General features: G+C 36.0%; 1 protein-coding gene across 2 annotated transcripts in view; it reads right to left on the reverse strand.

Moving 5' to 3' along the window:
• Window positions 1-270: 270 nt before the first annotated feature.
• Window positions 271-23,056, reverse strand: part of UBA5 (ubiquitin like modifier activating enzyme 5) — a 33,830-nt gene continuing 11,044 nt past the window's right edge. The window contains exons 5-12 of one of the 2 annotated variants that reach the window (XM_068986215.1): window positions 22,231-22,317; window positions 21,515-21,599; window positions 19,673-19,777; window positions 19,367-19,494; window positions 5,186-5,321; window positions 3,912-3,987; window positions 3,656-3,762; window positions 271-3,130 (exon numbers count right to left, since the gene is read on the reverse strand). In XM_068986215.1, the coding sequence (XP_068842316.1) occupies window positions 3,047-3,130; window positions 3,656-3,762; window positions 3,912-3,987; window positions 5,186-5,321; window positions 19,367-19,494; window positions 19,673-19,777; window positions 21,515-21,599; window positions 22,231-22,317 (808 nt within the window). In that variant the 3' untranslated portion in view covers window positions 271-3,046. Of the gene's footprint in view, window positions 3,131-3,655; window positions 3,763-3,911; window positions 3,988-5,185; window positions 5,340-19,366; window positions 19,495-19,672; window positions 19,778-21,514; window positions 21,600-22,230; window positions 22,318-23,056 lie in introns of both variants that reach the window. The other variant, XM_068986136.1, reaches the window with a different exon arrangement.

The following is a 23,056-nucleotide window of genomic DNA, read 5'->3' on the forward strand; positions in this document are numbered from 1 at the left end:
ACAACCATAACACATATTTCTGGGTTTGCCAGCTATGAAAGGCACAAAGCAACTGAATTCACAAATATATCAGACACTGACTGATTTTATTTTATTTTTTATTTATTTTTTTTAGGACACTGACTGATTTTAGAATTAACCTTTTAGAGTTTAAAATTTGATTATTTAGTGGTATAAGTAATTTAACACATCATACATTAAATACAGACATTAAATTTAAATGCCTTAAACTTTAAAAAATAAACTGAGATTGATATCCTAGAAGAAGCCTGAAAAAAGGAAAAACTAGCAAAAGGATAACATGCATTTTTGTTTGTTCCTACAAAATTTGCACTTGAAAAATATACAAAAAGTGAAAACTTACATTATTCAAAGTGACTTTAAGTTATTAATTATACTTGAGGGGTGATTATTTCAAAAGGTTTAAGTTTAAATATAGTTTTTAAGAAGACTATATTTTGATCTTACTAATTATACTACCAACTCAAATGTTTTCATGTAGAATGCCTACTTAAAAAAAGATAAAAATAGGGACTTCCCTGAAGGTCTAGTGGTTGGGACTCCATGCTTCCACTATAGGGAGCACTATGATCCCACATGCCATGCTGCATGGCCAAAAAAAAGAAGTTCTCAAAAGGAATATTATGTGCACTCTAATATACACCTTTAACATGAAAAGCATAGGTTTAAAATAATTATAAATCTGAATTGGAAGGCTTGAACTGAAACTATGGCAGTTATAATTAATTTTCATTCATTAATACTTTACAAAAAAACGTGATGGGAGAAGTTAAAGCTTCATTAATATTCTCAAATATTTATTACATTTTTGGGTTGGTCAGTGTTTACAAGTATTCAGGAAGTAATATTTTTACATAAAGAAACTCATAATACTTTTTTTTTACTACATAAAACATTTGAATAGTACCATGCCTGGCATGCTGCGATTCATGGGGTCGCAAAGAGTTGGACACAACTGAGCAACTGAACTGAACTGAACTGAACTGAACTTATGAATTAACCTCCCGTTAAATTAAAAAGGGATTAAAGTTAAACATATTGTTTGTTTTACTCTAATTTAGAGTATCTGTGCTACGGCAATTTTGGGAGTGTGTTTCCATCTTTCACACTTGAAGCAATAGTGTTATAAATCTGGTCAAACACTATAGGTTTATTTAGTAATGTAAAATCCAATGATGATTAATTTCTCATAGTCAGCTGTCTACATATACAAATTTTCATGACATACAGACTGTCAAGAGAGCACTCTAGATTACAAAAGATATTTGTTATCAGATTTTTTTCTGCTAAAATAATAACTTTAATGGAAGATATAAGAAAAAAATTAGATAAGATTTTATAAAATATAAGATACCAGCAGGGTACAAATTAAGAACAGGAAAAAAAATCTTTAGAAGATAGTAGGTTCTAATATGTATAACTGATTCATTTTGCTGCACACCTGAATATAAACATAACATTGTAAATCAACTATACATCAATAAAAAAATTTTTTTAAAGACTGTAGGTTCTAGCTATTTATCAAACTATATAAACTTAAACTTGTAAGTATAGCCTTACCAAATTAGTGTACCAAAGGAATGTTATTTAGAAAGACTGCATTTCTTTTCTGAAATTCAAAGCATCTCTATGAACTAGAAAAGTTATTTTACAGATGAATATACTAAGCTTTTAAATAACTGCAATGACCTACCAAGGCAACATAAATACATTTCAAGCCTAGGAAGCTATCCCCATACATCCTGACATTACTGTAAATGTAAGAATCACAGTACCCTAAAATCTCAAAACTAATATATTAAACATATTTGATATTTGGCACTTTCTGAAATTAGTTTGTAGAATCTTATTTCATAAATAGGAAGGGTACCTGTAATTTTTAATTACATTTTCCCCTAGAGATAGAATTTAGATATTCTCTCTTCAAAGCAAAAAAATCATCAAAATAGGAGACAAGCACAGTAACAGCCTACAGATAATGGTTACCCATGCATGTTTATTAGTCTCTAAACCATTAGGAATTTACTTCAACCGAGGCTCTCTAAGCCTTCATTATTTGTATGCAAACTCCAGAGAAAAGCAGTTTAGCAAATTACAATGATCAGGGAAAATGATACTCTTCCCTGTGAAGAAAATACACGTCAGTCATTTCAGAAGTAATTTAGGCTTCATTTATTATCTGCTACCCAGGACAAGCCTTTGCCAGTAACTAATTACCCAGGGAATCAAATTTGAATAAAGTAAAGTATTAGAAGGTAGCCCATATGATGGGTACAATTTAGGTGATCTTAAGCCTAAACTTACCTTTTGCTCCTCAGTAAAGCACACTGACTCAGACAGATGATATGCTTTTTCTTAGTACAGAAATACAATTTGTACATCCTGAAAATATCTTTATCTGACTATCCATGAAGGAAGTTTCTTTTTATTTGCCTGTCTTGCTTAGATTATATATATCACAAGTTTACAAACTTTTCCAGTGCCTACATTTCAGCTTATATTTCATCAGGAAACACTTGAGAGGATGTTTTTATTTTGTAGGTTTACAACTTGAAATTCACTATTGCTCAAGTTAGTAGTAGTGGGCAGTTTTCTTGTAGAGAGCAATTCCAAACACAATGAGTATGTGCCCGCTGGCTATAATAATCAACATGCTGTTCCTCTTGTTCTTTCCCTGTATTTGATCACACACTATTCTATCTATTGGAAAGAAAAGGAATATACCAGCAAATTGGTCCTTTCTTCTCACCCCCCCACCCCAAAGGTCAAAACAGTTCAGTGGCTAACCTACAATTAATCCTTTGAAGTTTTCTTACTAGAATGAAACATGAGTTTTAAGAGAGTTTCTGATTTAGTTAAAGGAGGGGAGCAACAAGCAACAGTCACAGTATTTCCAAAGAGTTAATAACAACTCAGTGAAGATTACACATCAATTGATGTTAAGTTTTCTCAGTTTTTAAATGATTTTTTAATTGCAAGGGAACAGGTTTAAACATAGGAAATAAAATATAGGCCAGTCCATTATTTACATGTTCTTCATCTTGGCCATAAGGTCTTCCAAGCTTTCACCAGAATCTTCTACTGTTACTTCAGGTACAGAATCTTCTTGCTATCAATAAATGAGGGAAACATGGTGAAAAAATAATCAAAGTTCTTGATGCTTAGGAACATATCAGCAAGCTATAACTATGTTCAAAAAATTTACAAAGTAAACCTTCTTTAATAAATATGCCTTCTAATTTTTAGGAGAGATAAAGTCCTTTATTTTCTCTACCAGTCTTTTGACTCACAAGGCAATAATTTCAGTTTTCTTGAGATCTCTACTGAACTGGTATTTTTAAATGGTTTCGTGGCTAAAACTATCAATATACAGAAAAGATAGTCTTAATCAAAATCTATTTCACCGATCCATCAATGAATGAACAAAACTATTTTATGTCTACATTTTCAAACAGTTTAAAATGTGCTGTGCACATTTCCATATTAACACTGAATACCTCTCTCACAAATCTTAATGTAAAATATCTAAAATAAGAAATTCTGCATTGGCATTATAAAATAGGTTGAAGATATAAGAATATAAATAGACATTTTCTCTTATATCTTCTTATGGTAAATCAGATTTTAGATGTACCTTTTGGGGAACTGTATATGCCACCGTAATTCCTTCAGGTAAGTCAGGGATTGGACCTGAAGAATTTTTCAGTTCCTCTTCTGAAATCTCAGATACCAACTCAATACCTGTAAAGTTAAACTTAATCTTAAAACCGCTTTCAATGAACTTAATGAGCAATAATCATTCAAAACTTGTATAATCTTAATAATAATTAGATTCCCTCCCATAAAAGAATGTTTTTTGCTGCCATTTCAATTTATAAAACAATTCCTACCCCACTCATTCTCTTCATGTATTATCTCTCCTTCTTCTTGAATTAACTCCTGTTTGGGCAGTGCTGCTACCTTTTTCTGTAGAAATCAAACAGTTTCAGTGTTTTTACTCATTCTCAGTTCTCTGAAGCATTATTCAGACTTGATCAGAATCAAGAATTCAGACAGACTTTTTCTAAGGTCTACATACAGAGACTTTACGCAATACACAGAGAGACCCAGCAGACATGTATCACTAATCATCAGGGAAATGTGAATGAAAACCACAATGAGATAACATTTGTCAGAATGACTACCATCAAAAAGACAACAAATAACAAGTGTTAGCAAGGATGTGGAAAAAAGGCAAAACTTGTGCACTGTCAGCAGGATTGTAAACTGGTGCAATCACTGGAAAACAGTATGGAGGTGTCTCAAAAAACTAAAAACACAACTACCATGTGATCTAGCAATTTAACTCCTGGTTGGTTGCTTTTTTTAATGAAAACAAAAACACTCAAAAGATATATAATCCAATGTTCACTGCAGCATTATTTATAACAGCTAAAACATGGAAGTAAACTAAATGTCTATCAAAAAATAACTGGATAAAGAAGGTGTGGTACATATATATACAATGGAATATGACTCAGCCATAAAAAAATTTACTATTTGCAACATGGATGGAACTACAAGGCATTATGCTAAATGAAATAAGACAACCAAAGACAAACACCATATAATCTCACTTAAATAAAGGATCTAAAAACAAAACGAAAGGAAAACAGATTCCCAGATACAGAGAACAAATAATGTTGCCACAGGAGAGGTAGGGGTGCAAAATAAGTGAAGTGAACAAAAAGGTCTAAACCTATAATTATATAATAAGTCACAGAAATAGAATTTACAGCATAGGGAATATAGTCAATAATATTTTAATAACTTTGTATAGGAAGAGATGATAACTAGACTTATCACAGTGATCGGTTGGCAATGTATGCAAATGTCAAATCATTACGTGGTACACCTGAAACTAGCATAATATGTATGCAACCATATTTTAGCTTAAAAAATTAAAATTTAAAAACGGAATTCGGACAGGCTTTTTATCTTACAAAAACACAAGAAAGGACTTTGAACAAAATTTTCATTTTTAAAGCATGGTGAATAAATTAGAACTTTACAAATCCAAAATCCATTTACCTTGTATTCCAAATCTAAATGATTATTTCTTCTTTTTAAAGTTTCTGTCCTATGCAATATGATCTCTCATGCATTGTGACACATTGACATATACCTTATATTCCTCCTGCTGCTTCCTACAGTTTCTGTCGTCACACTGAGGATTTGGCTTCATGGACATAGTAGGGAAAAAATCCTGCATTGCATTGTATCCAAGGTAAAAACTAACAGTACCAAAATTTAACAGAAACCTAGAAAAACAAAGCAGACTTAAAGAAACAAAACCAGAAAAATATTAGAAAAAACTGATAGTTTAAAAAAAATTATTTTGAAGGTAATGATTTCTGTAACGAGAACCCAGAAAACAATTTTTTTATTTTGTTTATAGGGCCTGGCTTATAGTAGGTTTTCTTGAATTAAACAACAGAATGCACTATTATTTTTTGAACCTGTAATAAGGATAAAATGCTACCAATTAAACTATGACATGTCAACAACATTAAGAAGCACATTAATTTGAGAAGTTCAAATGTGAGATATCAAAGATATCTTAGAAACATCTTTGAGATATGGTTCTAAATCTCATTTTTAAAAGTTTTTTATATATGACACTGCAAAGTTTGCTATCTTAAATTTGTATTAAATCTCAATAAAATTTTACAGAAGTATTCACTCATGTAATAATCACTACCAGATCAAAATATAGTTGGCCCTCCATACCTATGAGGAATTGATTCCATAACACCCTCAACCCAGGATACCCAAAATCAAGTCCTGCACAATATTTGCAGATAACCTGTGCACATCCTCCCATATACTTTAAATCATCCTGGTGGCTCAGACAGTAAAGAATCTGCCTGCAATGCAGGACACCAGGGTTCGACTCCTTGGTCAGGAACATTTTCTGGAGAAGGGAATGGCCACCCACTTCAGTACTCTTGCCTGGAGAAATCCATGGACAGAAGCAGGCTACAGTCCACAGAGTCACAAAGAGGCTGACATGACTGAGCAACTAAGCACTGAGCACTTTCACTTAGATTACTTACAATATCTAATATAATGTAAATGCTATGTAAAAAGAAAGTGAAAGTGAAGTCACACAGTCGTGTCCGAGTCTTTGTGACCCCATGGACTGTAGCCTACCAGGTTCCTCCGTCCATGGGATTTTCCAGGCAAGAATACTGGAGTGGGTTGCCATTTAATAGTTCTAAATATAATGCGAATACTACATAAACAGTTAACAGCTTGTGGCAATTCACATTTTGCTGTTTGGAACTGTATGGATTTTTTTTTTTGGATCCACAACTGGTTGATTCTGCAGATGCAGAACCCAAGGAAATAAAGGACCAGTTGTATAGTGCATTTCCAATATGCCACAAAGCACCCCTGCTCCCTTACATTTAAATCTGATTGTTTATTTAAGTTTTTATTTATTTATTTTTGGCTACCCTGGGTCTTCATTGCTGCACACTGGCTTTTCTCCAGTTCAGTGTGTGGGGTTCTTATTGCAGTGGCTTCTCTTGTTGCAGTACATGGGCCCTAGAGCACTCAGACTTCAGTAGCTGGGGCATGTAAGCCCAATAGTTGAGGCATATGGGGCATAGAGTGCAGGCTAAGTAGTTGTGGCACATGGGCTCAGCTGCCTCTTGGCTTCCTAGAGCAGGAATTGAACCTGTGCCCCCTGCATTGGCAAGGGTATTCTTAACCACTGGACCACTGGGGAAGTCCCTGATTCCTTTTAGAAGCTTATAAGTAGAGGAAAAATCATGTACAAACATAAACAACAAAAGGAAAAAAACTGAAAAATGCATATTCTCAACATACAACAAAGAAAGACCAAAAAAAAACTGAACAGAGACAGAACAAGGTGGCAGAGCAGAAGGTGGACATGGAGTACTTCTCCCTCCACGGATATATCAGGAATATATCTTTAGACACACAAGTGTGTGCACAACACCAGCTGAGAGTGGACAGGAATACCAGACCAGTGGAAAAGAATATATAGAACCATGCAAAACTTGGTAGGGTGAAGTGGGGGGGAAACAGGAGTGGTACTCGGACTGGACCTGCCCTCGGTGGGTGGGGGAACTGAAGCAGGGGTCCGATCCCCACATCAGGGCAACTGAGTCAGAGGAGAAATATTTAAGGCTGAGAGTGAAACAGCTGATCTGTGGCAGCCTAAATACAATGAGAATCAGAAGTTCTTGCCGCAGCCATATGTACCCTGGACAGGGAAGCAGGTCCCCTAGAAGGTGCAGCAGCTGGGAGCTGGAGCTTAGGGATTGTGGAGCAATCCCCGGGTGAGGGCTGTTCACTGCGGAGAGATGGACCGAGGGGATGTGAGGGAGGAGATTGTGGTGGGAAATGACTGTGGAGGAAAGCCAGGCAGCCATGGAAGCAAGTCGATACTGCTAAGTCAAACATAGGGGGTGTAGCCATCACCATAGCCTCTCTCTCCACACATGCCAACATAAGCATCTGAACAACAGAGAGACTGGCCCATCAAGCACCTGATGCACCGAACTACAGACTAGGACCCCACCCAGTGCACTCCTTTAAGTGACTGATGCATGGAGCTACAGAGTAGGACCCCACCCAGGGTGCCTGTTTAAGTGCCCGACATACCAATCTACAGAGTAGGACCCCAGCCAGGGGGGCCTTCTATATCACTGACATGCTGATCAACAAAGAAATACCCCCAAAAGGGAGCCCTCTAAGGGCCTGAACAGGTGGAGCTATGGAGAAAGACTAGCCAGAGGCTTCTGATCGCCAGTTACCAGAGGCTCGAAAAAAGTCTCTGATAGGGCCATAACTCCTGTGGCTGAGGCAGTCCGTGTCCCTGCAGACTTGGCGCCACCAGGGTCCCAGAGACCCAAGCAGCTGTGCCACCTTCACACTCAACCTTCACTGAGGGAGAGCTGCCACAAGCAAAAAAGTCTTCCCATCTATGCACGGGGAATAGATGGGAAGGCTGAGAGTGAAACAGCTGATCTGTGGCAGCCTAAATACAATGAGAATCAGAAGTTCTTGCCACAGCTATATGTACCCTGGACAGGGAAGCAGGTCCCCTAGAAGGTGGGGTCCCTTCCATCGTGTCTAACTCGCTGTGACCTTGTGCACTATGGCCTGCCAGGCTTCTCTGTCAGGGGGCATTCCCCAGGCAAGAACACTAAAGTGTATTGGCCATGACTGGTTTCCATACCCTTCTTTGCTGCTAAGTCGCTTCAGTCGTGTCCGACTCTGTGCAGCCCCATAGACAGCAGCCCACCAGGCTTCCCCTTCTCTGGGATTCTCCAGGCAAGAACACTGGAGTGGGTTGCCATTTCCTTCTCCAATGCATGAAAGTGAAAAGAGAAAGTGAAGTTGCTCAATTGTGTCTGACTCTTAGTGACCCCATGGACTGCAGCCTACCAGGCTCCTCCATCCATGGGATTTTCCAAGCAAGAGTACTGGAGTGGGGTGCCATTGCCTTCTCCGATACCCTTCTTTAGAAGCACTATATTTCCTGCTGCCCTAGTCGTTGACTCCTCTGAGTACCTGGTGCTGCCAGAAACTCTGCGACCCAAGCAGCTGCACCACTTCCACACCTGGCCCTCACAGGGGCAGACCCAAGTCCTCCAGGGCAGCCTCAGGAGCAAACCCCTGTGGACAAACCACATGCAGAGGTGGAAATAAAACTACAAATGAAACCCAGGGGCAATCTGGCTAAGGAAGAAGACCTAAAACCTTCCTAGCAGCTATACAAGCTGCAGATTAAATCCACATGATCAACTAGGCAGACTTTATGTCTATGGAATATGTGAAAGGACATTGAGAGCTCCCACAAAAGAAAACACACTAGTTCTGATAGCTGTGGAAAATGGAGGCAAGAACACACAGAAGTAAGACCAGATTAGAATTTGAGCTGCCCCAACAGCAGGTCCAGAGACCAGCACAGTGTTGGAAGTACCCTAGGGGGGTGAGGTGGACTGTGACTCCCAGGGAAAGGACCCTGACAAAAGTGATTCAAGAAAAACATTTATTATTCTTATGTTTTGACTTCTGTAGTTTCTTTTTGATTTTTCTTTTTTTTCCCCCCACCTCTGTTGTAGTTGTTGATTTTAATGGCACTATGAAATCTAATTAAGCTTTTAAGTTCTTTTTTTTCCAATCACACTTTTTATTGTTATAAACCTCTGCCTCTTATGTTGGGCTTTTGCAGTTCTATGGAGTTTTCCTTTTTTCTTCCTTCCCTCTACCTTTTTTTTCTTTTCTAATTTTAACTTTTAACAACCTATTATTTTTTCTACATTTATTCCTTTGTTTGCTTTTCCTTGTTCTTTTACTCTTGCAGTTAATCTTCAATGTATATAAATCTTCTTTCTAAAGCTATGTTTAACTTTTCATATCTATTCTTTTTTCTTTCCTTTCCTCACAACATACTTGTTAGTTTTGTTTTCATTGCTTTATTCCTCATTTGGCACCTTACTTTACTTTTGTTTTCCAGTTTGTGCTGTAGTTAGTTTTGTTCTTAACTGGTAGATATAACTTTTGGATTGCTCTGTTCACTGTGTCAATCTATTGTACTTTATTTTTGTTAGACTGTTCTGATTTTGCTAATGGATGTATATGCATATGTGTATATCCCATTATTTTAATTATTATTTGCCTGATTTTGTAACTGCTATTTGTCCGGGGTTCACCTTTGGTTTCTCATTTTGAAGTATTTGTTTTAATCTAACAAATAATGCCATAACAAACCACTTGTGGAATCTTTGTTCCTGACCAGAGATCAAGCCCTGAGCCTTTGGTGTGGGAGCACTGACTCCAACCCTAGACTACCAGAGAACTAACCCTAAGGAGTATCAAATAGTGAGAACACACACAGAGGAAACCACTTGAATACAAGACCAGGTATCATCCAACCACCAGTAGAACCCTGTGCAGGACACCTCATTCAAGCAACAAACAAAACAAAAATACAAACCCAATCATCAGCAGACAGGATTACTACCTACTCAACCTCATCAGAAGAAACACACAAAAAAACTCAGCACAAATCTCACCCTATACGAAGCTTACACAAACCACTGCACCAACCTGAAGAGGGCAGAAACCAAAAGAAAGAATTTACCCTTGAAGCCTGGGAAGAGGAGACCTCAAACACAATAAATTAAAAATAATAATGTAAAGGTAGAGAAATACTGCACAAATGAGGGAATAAGCTAGAAACACAGCAGTCTGAATAAATGAAGAGGAAATAGGCAAACTACCTGAAAAAGAATTCAGAATAATGATAGTAAAGATGATCAAAAACCTTGAAAACAGAATGGAGAAAATGCAAGAATCAATTAACAAAGACCTAGAAGAATTAAAGAGTAAACATACAGAGACAAACAACACAATTACTGAAATTAAAAATACTCTAGAAGGAATCAACAGCAGAATATCTAAAGCAGAAGAACGAATCAGTGAGCTGGAAGATAAAATGGTGGAAATAACTTATGAAGAGCAGAATAAAGTAAAAAGAATGCAAAGAACTGAGGAAAGTCTCAGAGACCTCGGGGACAATATCAAACACACCAACACTGAATTATAGGGGTCCAAGAAGAAGAGAAAAAGAAATGGTATGAGAAAATTTTTGAAGAGGTTATAGTTGAAAATTCCCCCAACATGGGAAATGAAATAGTCAATTAAGTCCAAGAGTGGCAAAGACTCCCATACAAGATAAACCCAAGTAGAAACACACCAAGACATACACTAATCAAAGTAACCAAGATTAAATACAAAGAAAGAATATTAAAAGCAACAAGGGAAAAGCAACAAGTTACATACAAGGGATACCCCATATTTTTAACAGCCGATCTTTCATCAGAAACTCTGCAGGCCAGAAGGGAATGGTAGGATTATATTTAAAGTACTGAAAGGGAAAAATCTACCACCAAGTTTACTCTACCCGGCAAGGACCTCATTCAAAATTGATGGAGAAATCAAAAGCTTTTCAGACAAGCAAAAGTTAAGAGAATTCGGTACCACCAAACCAGCTTTATGACAAGTGTTAAAGGGACTTATATAGTCAAGAAATACCAGAGGAGAAAAAGATCTACAAAATCAAACCCCAAACAATTAAGAAAATAGCAATAGGAACATATATATCAATAATTACTTTAAGCATAAATGGATTAAATGTTCCAACTGAAAGACACAAATTGGCCAAATGGATACAAAAAGAAGACCCATATATATGCTGTCTACAAGAAACCCACTTCAGACTTAAAGACACATATAGACTGAAACTGAGAGGATGGAAAAATATATTCCATGCAAATAGAAAGCAAAAGAAATCTGGAGTAGCAATCCTCATATCAGACAAAATAGACCTTAAAGTAAAGAATACTACAAGAGATAAAGAAGGACACTACATAATGACCAAGGGATCAATCCAAGAGGAAGACGTAACAATTGTTAAATATCTATGCACCAAACACAGGAGCACCTCAATACATAAGACAAACACTAACAGGCATAAAAGGAGAAATGGACATTAACACAGTAATAGTAGGAGAGGTCAACACCCCACTCACACCAATGGACGATCATCAAAACAGAAAATTAATAAGGAAACACAAGCCTTAAATGATATATTAGATGGATGAATCTCACTGATATCTTCAGAGCATTCCACCCAAATGCAGAATACACCTTCTTCTCAACTGCACATGGAACATTCTCCACAACAGACCACATCTTGGCTCACGAATCAAACCTCGGTAAATTGAATAAAATTGAAATCATATCAAGCATCTTTTCTTACCACAATGCTATCAGACTAGATATCAATTATTGTGTAAAAAAACACAATCATATGGAGATTAAACAATACATTTATAAATAACCAATAGGTTACTGAAGAAACCAAAAGGGAAAGAAAAAAATTTCTAGAAACCAATGAGAATGAAAACACAACTCAAAACCTATGGGAAGCAGCAAAAGCAGTGCTAAGAGGGAAGTTTATAGCAATACAATCCTACCTCAAGAAACAAGAAAAACATCAAGTAGACAACCTAACTTGACACCTGAAAGAACTGGAAAAAGAACAAAAACCCCCCAATTAGCAGAAGGAAAGAAATCAAAAAAATCGGAGCAGAAATACATGTAAAAGAAATGAAAGAAACAATAGTAAAGATTAATAAAACTAAAAGATGGTTCTTTCAGAAGATAAACATAGTTGACAAACATTTAGCCAGATTCAAGAACAAAAGAGAGAAGAATCAAATCAACAAAATTAGAAATGAAAAAGGAGAGGTTACAACAGACAATGCAGAAATCCAAGGATCATAAGAGACTATTATGAACAAAAACATGGCAATAAAATGGATAACCTGGAAGAAATGGACAGATTCTTAGAAAAGTTCAATCTTCTGAGACTGATCCAGGAAGAAAATAGAAATTATGAAAAATCAAATTACAAGCACTGAAATTGAAGCTGTGAACAAGTATCCCCCAAAACACAAAAGCCCAGGAGCAGATGGTTTCACAGGAGAACACTATCAAACATTCAGAGAAGAGCTAATGCTCAGAGCTAAAACTCATTCAAAAAAATGCAGAGGAAGAAACCCCTTCAAATTCATTCTACAAGGCCACCATCACCCTGATACCAAAAGTAGACAAAACAACACAAGAAAAAGAAAACTATAGGCCAATATCACTGATGAATATAGATGCAAAAATACTTAACAAAATTTTAGCAAACAGAATTCAGCAACACATTAAAAAGCTCATACACCATGATCAAGTTGGGTTTATTCCAGGGATGCAAGGATTCTTCAATATATGCAAATCAATCAATGTGATACACCATATAAGCCAATTGAAAGATAAAAAACATATGATAATCTTAGATGCAGAAAATGCCTTTTACAAAATTCAGTACCCATTTATGATTAAAACTCTTCAAACAATGAGCATAGAAGGTACCTACCTCAACATAGTAAAAGCCATATATGATAAGCCTACAGCAAATTATTCTTAATAGTGAAAAACTGAAAGCATTCCCTCTAAGATCAGGAACAAGACAAGGGTGTCCACTTTTGCCACTGTTACTCAACATCATTTTGGAATTCCTAGCTACAGCAATCAGAGAAGAAAAGAAATAAAAGGAATCCAGATCTGAAAAGAAGCAGCAAAGCTCTCACTGTTTGCAGATGACATGCTACTATACATGGAAAACCCTAAAGATAATATGAGAAAATTACTAGCGCTAATCAGTGAATTTGGGGCTTCCCTGGTAGCTCAGACAGTAAAGCGTCTGCCTAGTAAAGTCGCAGGATACAAAATCAATACACAGAAATCACTTGCATCTCTGTATACTAACAATGAAAAATCAGAAAAATTGAGGAATCAATCCCATTCATCACTGCAACAGAAAGAATAAAACATTTAGGAATAAACTTACCTAAGGAAACAAAATAAATATACACCTAAAATTATAAGACACTGATGAAAGAAATGAAAAACGACATAAATAGAGGAGAGTTTTCCATGTTCCTGGGTAGGAAGAATCAATATTGTGAAAATGACTATACTACCAAATGCAATCTACAATTTAACATCGTCCATATGAATTTACCAATAAAATTTTTCACAGAACTAGAACAAAAAATTTCACAATTCATATGGAAACACAAAAGACCCTGAAAAGCCAAAAGATTCTAGAGAAAGAAGAATGGACCTGGAGGAATCAACCTTCCTGACCTCAGATTATACTACAAAGCTATAGTCATCAAGACTATGGTACTGGCACAAAAACAGAAATATAAACCACTGGAACAAGATAGCAAGCCCAGAAATAAACCCATATACCTATGGGTATCTTATTTTTGACAAAGGAGGCAAGAACATAAGATGGGGCAAAGACAACCTCTCCAACAAATGGTGCTGGGAAAACTGGACAGCTACATGTAAAAAAATGAAATTAGAACACTTCCTAACACCATATACAAAGATAAACTCCAAATGGATTAAAGACCTAAATGTAAGACCAGAAAATAAAACTCTAGAGGAAAATATAGCCACAACATTCGATGACATAAACAAGATCCTCTATGATCCACCTTCTAGAGTAATGGAAATAAAAGTAAACAAGTGAGACCTGATTAAACTTAAAAGCTTTTGCACAGCAAAGGAAACTATAAGCAAGGTGAAAAGACAACCCTCAGAATGGGAGAAAATAGCAAATGAAACAACAGACAAAGGATTAATTTCCAAAATATACAAGCAGCTCATATAACTCAGTACCAAAAACACAAACAGCCCAATCAAAAAGTGGGAAAAGGTCTAAACAGACATTTCTCCAAAGAAGACACACAGATGGCTAACAAACACGTGAAAAGATGCTAAACATTGCTTGTTATTAAAGAAATGCAAATCAAAACTACAATGAGCTATCTCACCTCACACCAGTCAGAATGGCCATCATCAGAAAGTCTACAAACAGTAAATGCTGGAGAGGGTGTGGAGAAAAGGGAATGTTCTTCCACTGTTGGTGAGAATGTAAATTGATATAGCCACTATGGAATATGATATGGAGATTCCTTAAAAAACTAGGAATAAAACCACCATCTGCCCAGCAATCCCACTGCTAGGCATATACCCTGAGGAAACCCAAACTGAAAAAGACACATGTATCTCATTGTTCACTGCAGTGCTATTTACAATAGCTAGAAGATGGAAGCAACCTAGATGTCCATCAACAGATGGATGGATAAAGAAGCTGTGGTACATATATGCAATGGAATATTACTCAGAGATAAAAAGGAATGCATTTGAGTCAGTTCTAATGAGGTGGATGAACCTAGAGCCTATATACAGCATGAAGTAAATCACAAAGAGAAAGATTAATATTGTATACTAATGCATACATATGGAATCTAGAAAAACAGTACTGAAGAATTTATTTGCAGGGCAGCAGTGGAGAAACAGACAGAGAATAGACTTTCGGACATGGGGAGAGGGGAGGAGAGGGTGAGATGTATGGAAAGAGTAACATGGAAACTTACATTACTATATGTAAAATAGATAGCCAATGGGAATTTGCTGTAGGGCTCAGGAAATTCAAACAGGGACTCTATATCAACCTAGAGGGGTGGGATGGGGAGGGAGTTGGGAGGGAGGGTCAAAAGGGAGGGTGAAAAGGGAGGGGATATATATATACCTATGGCTGATTCATGTTGAGATTTGACAGGAAACAACAAAATTCTATAAAAATTAAAATTAAAAATATTACAAATTAAAAATTAAAATATAAATAATTTTTTTCTAAAACTGAGCAGAGAATATAAGAAGACAATTCACAGAAAAATATAAATGTTCAAGCCTTTGCACAACTAGAAATTAAAATGAGATACCCTTTTTTCACATGTCAAATTGAAAAAGAGTTTGATGACTAACATCATATACAAAAATAAAATCAAAATGGAGTAATGATCTAAATCTAAAACCTAAATGTTTCCTAGAGGGAAACATAAGCAGAACACTCATTGACATAAATTGTAGCAGTATTTTTTTGGATCTGTCTCCTACAATAATGGAAATGAAAAGAAAAATAAACAAATGGGACCTAATTAAACTTTTGCACAGCAATGAAAACCATAAACAAAACAAAGACAAACTATGACCTGGGAGAAAATATCCGCCAACTATGCTACCAATAAGAGGTTAATTTCCAAAATATACAAACAGCTCATATAGCTTAATATCAAAAAACAATCCAATCAAAAAATAGGCAGAAGACCAAAACAGACTTTTCTCCAAAAAAGACACACAGATGGCCAACAGGCACATAAAAAGATGCTCAATATAGTTAATCGTTAGAAAAATGCACATCAAAACTACAATGAGATATCACCTCACAGTGGTCAGAATGGGCTTCATCAAAAGGTCTGCAAATAATAAATGCTGGAGAGGATTTGGAGAAAAAGGAACCCTCTTACACTGTTGGTTGGGATGTATGTTGGTGCAGCCACTAGAAGAACAGTATGGAAGTTCTTTAAAAAATTAAGAATAGAGTTCTCATATGATCCAGGAATCTCACTCCTTTGCATATATCCACAGAGAACGCATCTGAAAAGATACACAATGTTCACAGCAGCACAATTCAAAATAGCCAAGACATGGAAGCAACCTGAAAGTCCACTGACAGATAAATGGATAAACGTGTGGTGTATATATATAAAATGAAATATTACTCAGTTATTAAAATGAGAATGAAATAATGTCATTTGCAGTAACATAGATGACCTAGAGATTATCATACTAAATGAAGTAAACCAGACAAAGATCAATATCATCTGGTATCACTTATATGTGGAATCTAAAAAGCTTGATACAAATAAACATTTACAAAAACAGAAACAGATACACATAGAAAACAAATTTATGGTTACCAAAGGGGATGGGAGGTCGGCAGCAAGGGAGGAGGATAAATTAGAGGAGTATGGGATTAACATATACACACTAAATATATAAAATAGCAAAACAAGGACCTAATATATAGCACAGGGAATGACACTCAATATCTTGTAATAACTTATAAAGAAAAAGAAGCTGAGAAAGAATATATATGACTTTGCTGCAAACCTCAAAAATAAAAGTTTGACAACACCTAATGTTACCAAAGGTGTGGACAAACCAGGTACTCTCAAAACTGTCATGGAAATGTACAATCCTTTTGAAGGAGAAATTTAGCAGTATCTGTCAAAATAAGTATTGCATAAACTTAGAAATTATACTTCTAAAAATTCACACTATAAAAATCTAGTTTACAAAGATAGAAGGCAAATTGTTTTTTTGCAGCATTGTTAATAACAGCAAAAAAAAAAAATCTGTAAGTAGCCTAAATGTCCGTCAACAGAGAGCTGGCTATATATGATATATCTAAACATACAGATGTACAGAGAGATACTCTATAGAAATGACTATTTTCCCCCTTCTTCATAACATACAATAAAATATTGTGTTTAGATAGGATCTATTGAAGTCTGACAGACTATTTGTCTTATATGAAATAGTCACAGAGAAATAATGCCATTTGCAGTAACATAGAGAGTTGCCTTGAGAGTTCTTATGTGTGTTGGTATTTCTTTGCTGATAGGTGATACTAAGATTACAGTGCCTCTCTGTATCACGTAGCAATTTTTTCTTTTTATATTAGATGCTGAAAAAATATAATTAAGTTTATTAACACTGTAAAGTGAGGTAAAAAAAAGGCCTGAGTTAAGGAACAACTAAAGTAGTTCTGCTTTTCATAAAGTATGAGTTGGTTCAAAAACTGATATTAATTTTAGCTGCAAAGAAACATTTGTCCTAAAAAAAAAAGAAGAAAGAAAGGACATTTGTCCTTATTAGCTATAGTTTAGATGTGTGGTTGCAGGAGTATCTATTTATGGATAACTGAGATATTACCCTAGTTAAAGTTTAATCACATATTGTTTTTATTAATAAATAATAAGCATCAATGGCAGAAAGTGAAGAATTAAAGAGCCTCTTGATGAAAGTGAAAGAGGACAGTGAAAAAGTTGGCTTAAAACTCAACATTCAGAAAACTACAATCATGGCATCCGGTCCCATCACTTCATGGCAAACAGATGGGGAAACAACAATGCAAACAGTGACAGACTTTATTTTGGGGGGCTCCAAAATCACTGCAGATGGTGAATGCAGCCATGAAATTAGAAGATGCTGAATGGAATTGTTTCCTTAATTTCTTTTTCTACTTTCTCATTATTAGTGTATAGGAATGCAAGGGATTTCTGTGTGTTGATTTTATATCCTGCAATTTTACTATATTCATTGATGAGCTCTAGTAATTTTCTGGTGGAGTCTTTAGGGTTTTCCATGTAGAGGATCATGTCATCTGCAAACAGTGAGAGTTTTACTTCTTCTTTTCCAATTTGGATTCCTTTTATTTCTTTTTCTGCTCTGATTGCTGTGGCCAAAACTTCCAGAACTATGTTGAATAGTAGCGGTGAAAGTGGACACCCTTGTCTTGTTCCTGACTTTAAGGGAAATGCTTTCAATTTTTCACCATTAAGGATAATGTTTGCTGTGGGTTTGTCATATATAGCTTTTATTATGTTGAGGTATGTTCCTTCTATAAAAAAAAAAAAAAATTAGAAGATGCTTGCTATGACCAACCTAGATGGCATATTAAAAAGCAGAGACGTTACTTTACCAACAAAGATCTGTCTACTCAAACCTATGGTTTTTTCCAGTAGTCATTTATGGATGTGAGAGTTGGACTATAAAGAAAGCTGAGCGCCAAAGAATTGATGCTTTTGAACTGTGATGTTGGAGAAGACTCTTAAGAGTCCCTTGGACAGCAAGGAGATCAAACCAGTCAATCCTAAAGGAAATCAATCCTGAATATTCACTGGAAGGACTGATGCTGAAGCTCAAACTCTAATACTTTGGCCACCTGATGCAAAGAACCAACTCAACGGGAAAAACCCTGAGGCTGGGAAAGACTAAAGGTGGGAAGAGAAGGGGACAACAGAGGATGAGATAGTCAGATGGCATCACCAACGCGATGGACGTGAGTTTGAGTAAACTCCAGGAGTTAGCGATGGACAGGTAGACCATGGGACTGCAAAGAGTTGGACACAACTGAGTGACTGAACTGAACTGAATAAACATCAAATCAAGCGAGTGTGTCTGTGCCTAGGTCTTCACCCTTTGGCCAAACCTGCAGATGTAAATCATTTGGTTAAGGCTTCATAAATAAATATACCAGTACCACTGCAGCATTTAACAAGAGCTATTCCAAATGGAGAAAGTAACACAATTATGTGTGTGCTGATGTGTGTAAATTAATATATATTTAAATTAAATATATTAGATTTATTTATTTATAAATTAAGGGCTACCCTGGTGGTTCACTCGATACAGAATCTACCAGCAATGCAGGAGACCCAGATTCAATCCCTAGGTTGGGAAGATCACCTGGAGAAGGAAATGGCAACCTGCTTCAGTATTTCTTGCCTGAGAAATCCCATGGAAAGAGAAGCCTGGTGGGCTAGAGTCCATGTGTCGCAAGAGTTGGACACGACTTAGTGACTAAACCACCACCACATATATAAATTATATTAAAAATATATAAATTAAACCACTACCATATATAAATTAAAAGTATACATATATTACACATGTAAAAAATGTTAAAATATCTGTAAAATTAAATTTAAAAAATTAAATAATTAGCTGGTAACTCCAATTTTGAAATGTTTGTCAAAAGTAAACAGAAAAATTATTCTTCACTCACTTTAACACATTTTGTACCAAGATCCCAGCAACCACTCCCATAGTAGTAGGAAGACTGGCTGCACAAACACCTTCTCGTTTCAGAGTCTTCTCATCAATATTTGCAGCAACTACAAGTGGTGGAGCACACTACATGAAAAGAATTAAAAAATGTGTATTTCAAAAGAAAGGGAAAGAAGTATTCAATGTTCCAAATAGTATTCCACCACATTCAAAGTCTGGTTTTCCTTTGAACTATAAATATTTTCCCCTAGGAACTCTAGTACTTAACAGTGAAAAATAATAACTCAAAATGAATCATGCGTACCGCAAAACAAGCAGATTCTCCAGGAATTATGAGCTGTATATGCCCTGAAACTGCATTTTCACTGACCCCAGACTCCATCCATGTTTGTCCAAGCTCATTACAAGCCTTAAAAGAAATAAGGGAAAAATAAGAACATTAAAACAAAAAAGTAATTTACCATAAGTTTTTTTCATGAAAAAGTGGAGTTTAACTAAATGAATTACAACGAGTTTTTAAAAATAAATTTTAAGAAACAAGAAACTGTAAATAATGAAATTGCTTAGCAATTGACACTTTCCTTAGAAAAGTAACCAATAGCATTCAGGTAAGCAGTCAATAAATACCTAATTAAACTGAACCAAAGCATACTGGATTTCTTATTAGATTAATGTAAAACTTCACTTTTCTAAAAATAATTTCAGCAACAAGAAACTGCAAAATGTTATTTGCAAAGTTGAAAACACAATAATTCAAAAGAAGAATTCAGTTTTATTTTTGAGAAATCATGTGTGTAAGCTATTTATATATATTTATACATTACTTATAAGTAACAAAAGTTAAAACCAATGCTGACCAAGAATAAGGCAGTATTATAAGATATTCATTTATTTAAAAAATTGTACATCAGAATTATCTACTGTTTAATAGTTTCCTCTACTGGCCTAAGACAAAGTAGGATACTGAAACATATGCCTTACCAGCAAGGCTAGACAGGTCCCCTTAGAAAAAATTTCAAAAATAGGATGAGATCACATTAAAAATAAATAAAACACATTATCAAAGGGCTTAAATGCAGAAATACTTTCAGAATGTGGAATATATACTGACAGAATACACAGGAAAATAGTGAGAGGTTAACAGGCAGGAAGGCCAGGGGTCTCCAAACAGAGGAGGTAGGCTGCAAGTGTGAGACATTTTTTTATCTCTCTCTTATGAGGCAGGAGGAAACAAACTAGTGATATATATATTTTTCCCTTCCCTATACAAATTTAAAAAGAGGTTTCTCTTAAAACACTGTGCTGCCATAATGACACCTGGTTCCACCTGAACTTAACTATTCTCAAACCTTGAGCTAACCAATGCATTTTTCTTATGGAAATGTTTGTCTTAAGCTATGTTAATATAATATGCATTTACCCCAGACTCTGACTTCAAGTCCATTTGCTAAAGGCTCAGAACTGACTTGACAAACCAGTATGTTACACTCATACACTGTTCTCTTAATGAAACTATGTATTTGTATGGGAATCTGCCTTTTTCAGGATTCATGTCAATCGTTTTATGGCCTGGGATGACTCACCTGGTGCCAAGATTATCTCAAAATGCATCTGGTAGGTGAGGGGCCTGGTGCCGTTCTCTGAGTTTTAAGACATTTCCTTTCTTTAATTAGCAGACAGCTGCTGCTGCTGCTGCTGCTGCTGCTGCTGCTGCTGCTGCTAAGTCACTTCAGTTGTGTCCAACTCTGTGTGATCCCACAGACGGCAGCCCACCAGGCTGTCCCGTCCCTGGGATTCTCCAGGCAAGAACACCGGAGTGGGTTGCCATTTCCTTCTCCAATGCATCTAGTAGCTATATATACATCCAGCTAAAGGCTAGCAGTGGGGTATTCTTTCTGCCCCCTTCTGATGTCTATGTCAGAAGCTTTCTCTATCTCCTTATACTTTAATAAAACTTCATTACATAAAAGCTCTGAGCTATCAAGCCGCATCTCTGGCCCTAGATTGAATTCTTCTCCTCCAGAGGCCAAGAATCCCGGCCAAGACCAAGAATCCCGGCCAAGACCAAGAATCCTGGTGTCTTTTCCGGGTTCAGCAACAACCTTTCAACAGGTAAACCCATGAGTATAACACAAAAGATACTCACTGTATTTATTGTCATTCGAGCTTCAAAATTATCCACACAGCTAAGAACTAGGTCAACAGGTTTTCCTTCTTCTAATCCACCATTACTAGGCAAAGAAAACAAGTTTTATTGGAAAAAATCACGACACAAAATACAATCTTATTTGTTCAATCAACACATTTAGTCTTTCAGCAAATTTTTGAGTATAATTGTAACATAGAATTTAATATTAAAGACCAAGTATATATTAAGTATTCACTGTTATAAATATCAATAATATTACAGTATTACTTAAACTGTAAAGATGTACAGGGGTACCAGAAATATAAACTGTGTTCACAAAAATTGCCATTTCTCTGTCAGCTTTTATAGACTTTTATTCATGTTTCACTACAAATGTAAATGTAATAAAAGTTAATTGAATATAATTTCAATAGTTTAGGTCTGCAGAAAACCATATTCAGATAGAAATATAACCTATAACACAGAACTTATAATGGAGGACCCCTTGCTATATCATAATAACAGACATTTTGAGGCTTATTTTTTATTTTGTTGTTACTATTGTTTAATGGACCATATATACTATTTACTGAGCTCCCACTATATAAAACTTACACAAAATGTTAACTATTTTAAAAATAAAATATATATCAACCTTCTCATTGAATTGATAGATTTTCTAATACTGAAAGTGAGATGGACATTGTGCAAAATATTCATAAATAAAATTTTACCTTATTCTATTCATAAAATGTTCAAAGTTTTCTACTGTGGTTATATTGTAGTTGTGTACTTCAAAAAGAACATCAGGATTTATGTTCCTAAAGGGAAAAGAGAATGATTATAAAAACTACAAGTAGAACAGTAAAATAAAGCAAGAAAAAGCACTAAAAATAGCTAAAGATCATTTAACAGATATTAGAGAAACGGAATTCAAGCAATTCAAAGAAAATCCAAAGTCCTCTTCTACCTTTCATCCCACTGCAAGGACCAAGTTCAAAACATGTAGAGTGTCAGAAAGTGAAAGTGAGGTCACTCAGTCGTGTCCGACTCTTTGTGACCCCGTGGACTGTAGCCTACCAAACTTCTCTGTCCATGGGATTCTCCAGGCAAGAGTACTAGAGTGGATTGCCATTTCCTTCTCCAGGGGATCTTTCCGACCCAGGGATCAAACCTGGGTTTCCTGCATTGGAGGCAGACGCTTTAATCTCGGAGCCACCAGGGAAGAAAAAATATTCCCACAGTCTCAGTTCAGTTCAGTCACTGAGTCGTGTCCGACTCTTTGCGACCCCACGAACCGCAGCACGCTAGGCCTCTCTGTCCATCACCAACTCCCAGAGACCACCCAAACCCATGTCCGTTGAGTCGGTGATGCCATCCAACCATCTCATCCTCAGTTGTCCCCTTCTCCTCCTGCTCCCAATCCCTCCCAGCAACAGAGTCTTTTTCAATGAGTCCGCTCTTTGCATCAGGTGGCCAAAGGATTGGAGTTTCAGCTTCAACATCGGTCCTTCCAATGAACACCCAGGACTGGTCTCCTTTAGAATGAACTGGCTGGAT

The sequence above is a fragment of the Capricornis sumatraensis genome, chromosome 1, assembly GCF_032405125.1.
Source record: "Capricornis sumatraensis isolate serow.1 chromosome 1, serow.2, whole genome shotgun sequence".
NCBI lineage: Eukaryota > Metazoa > Chordata > Mammalia > Artiodactyla > Bovidae > Capricornis > Capricornis sumatraensis.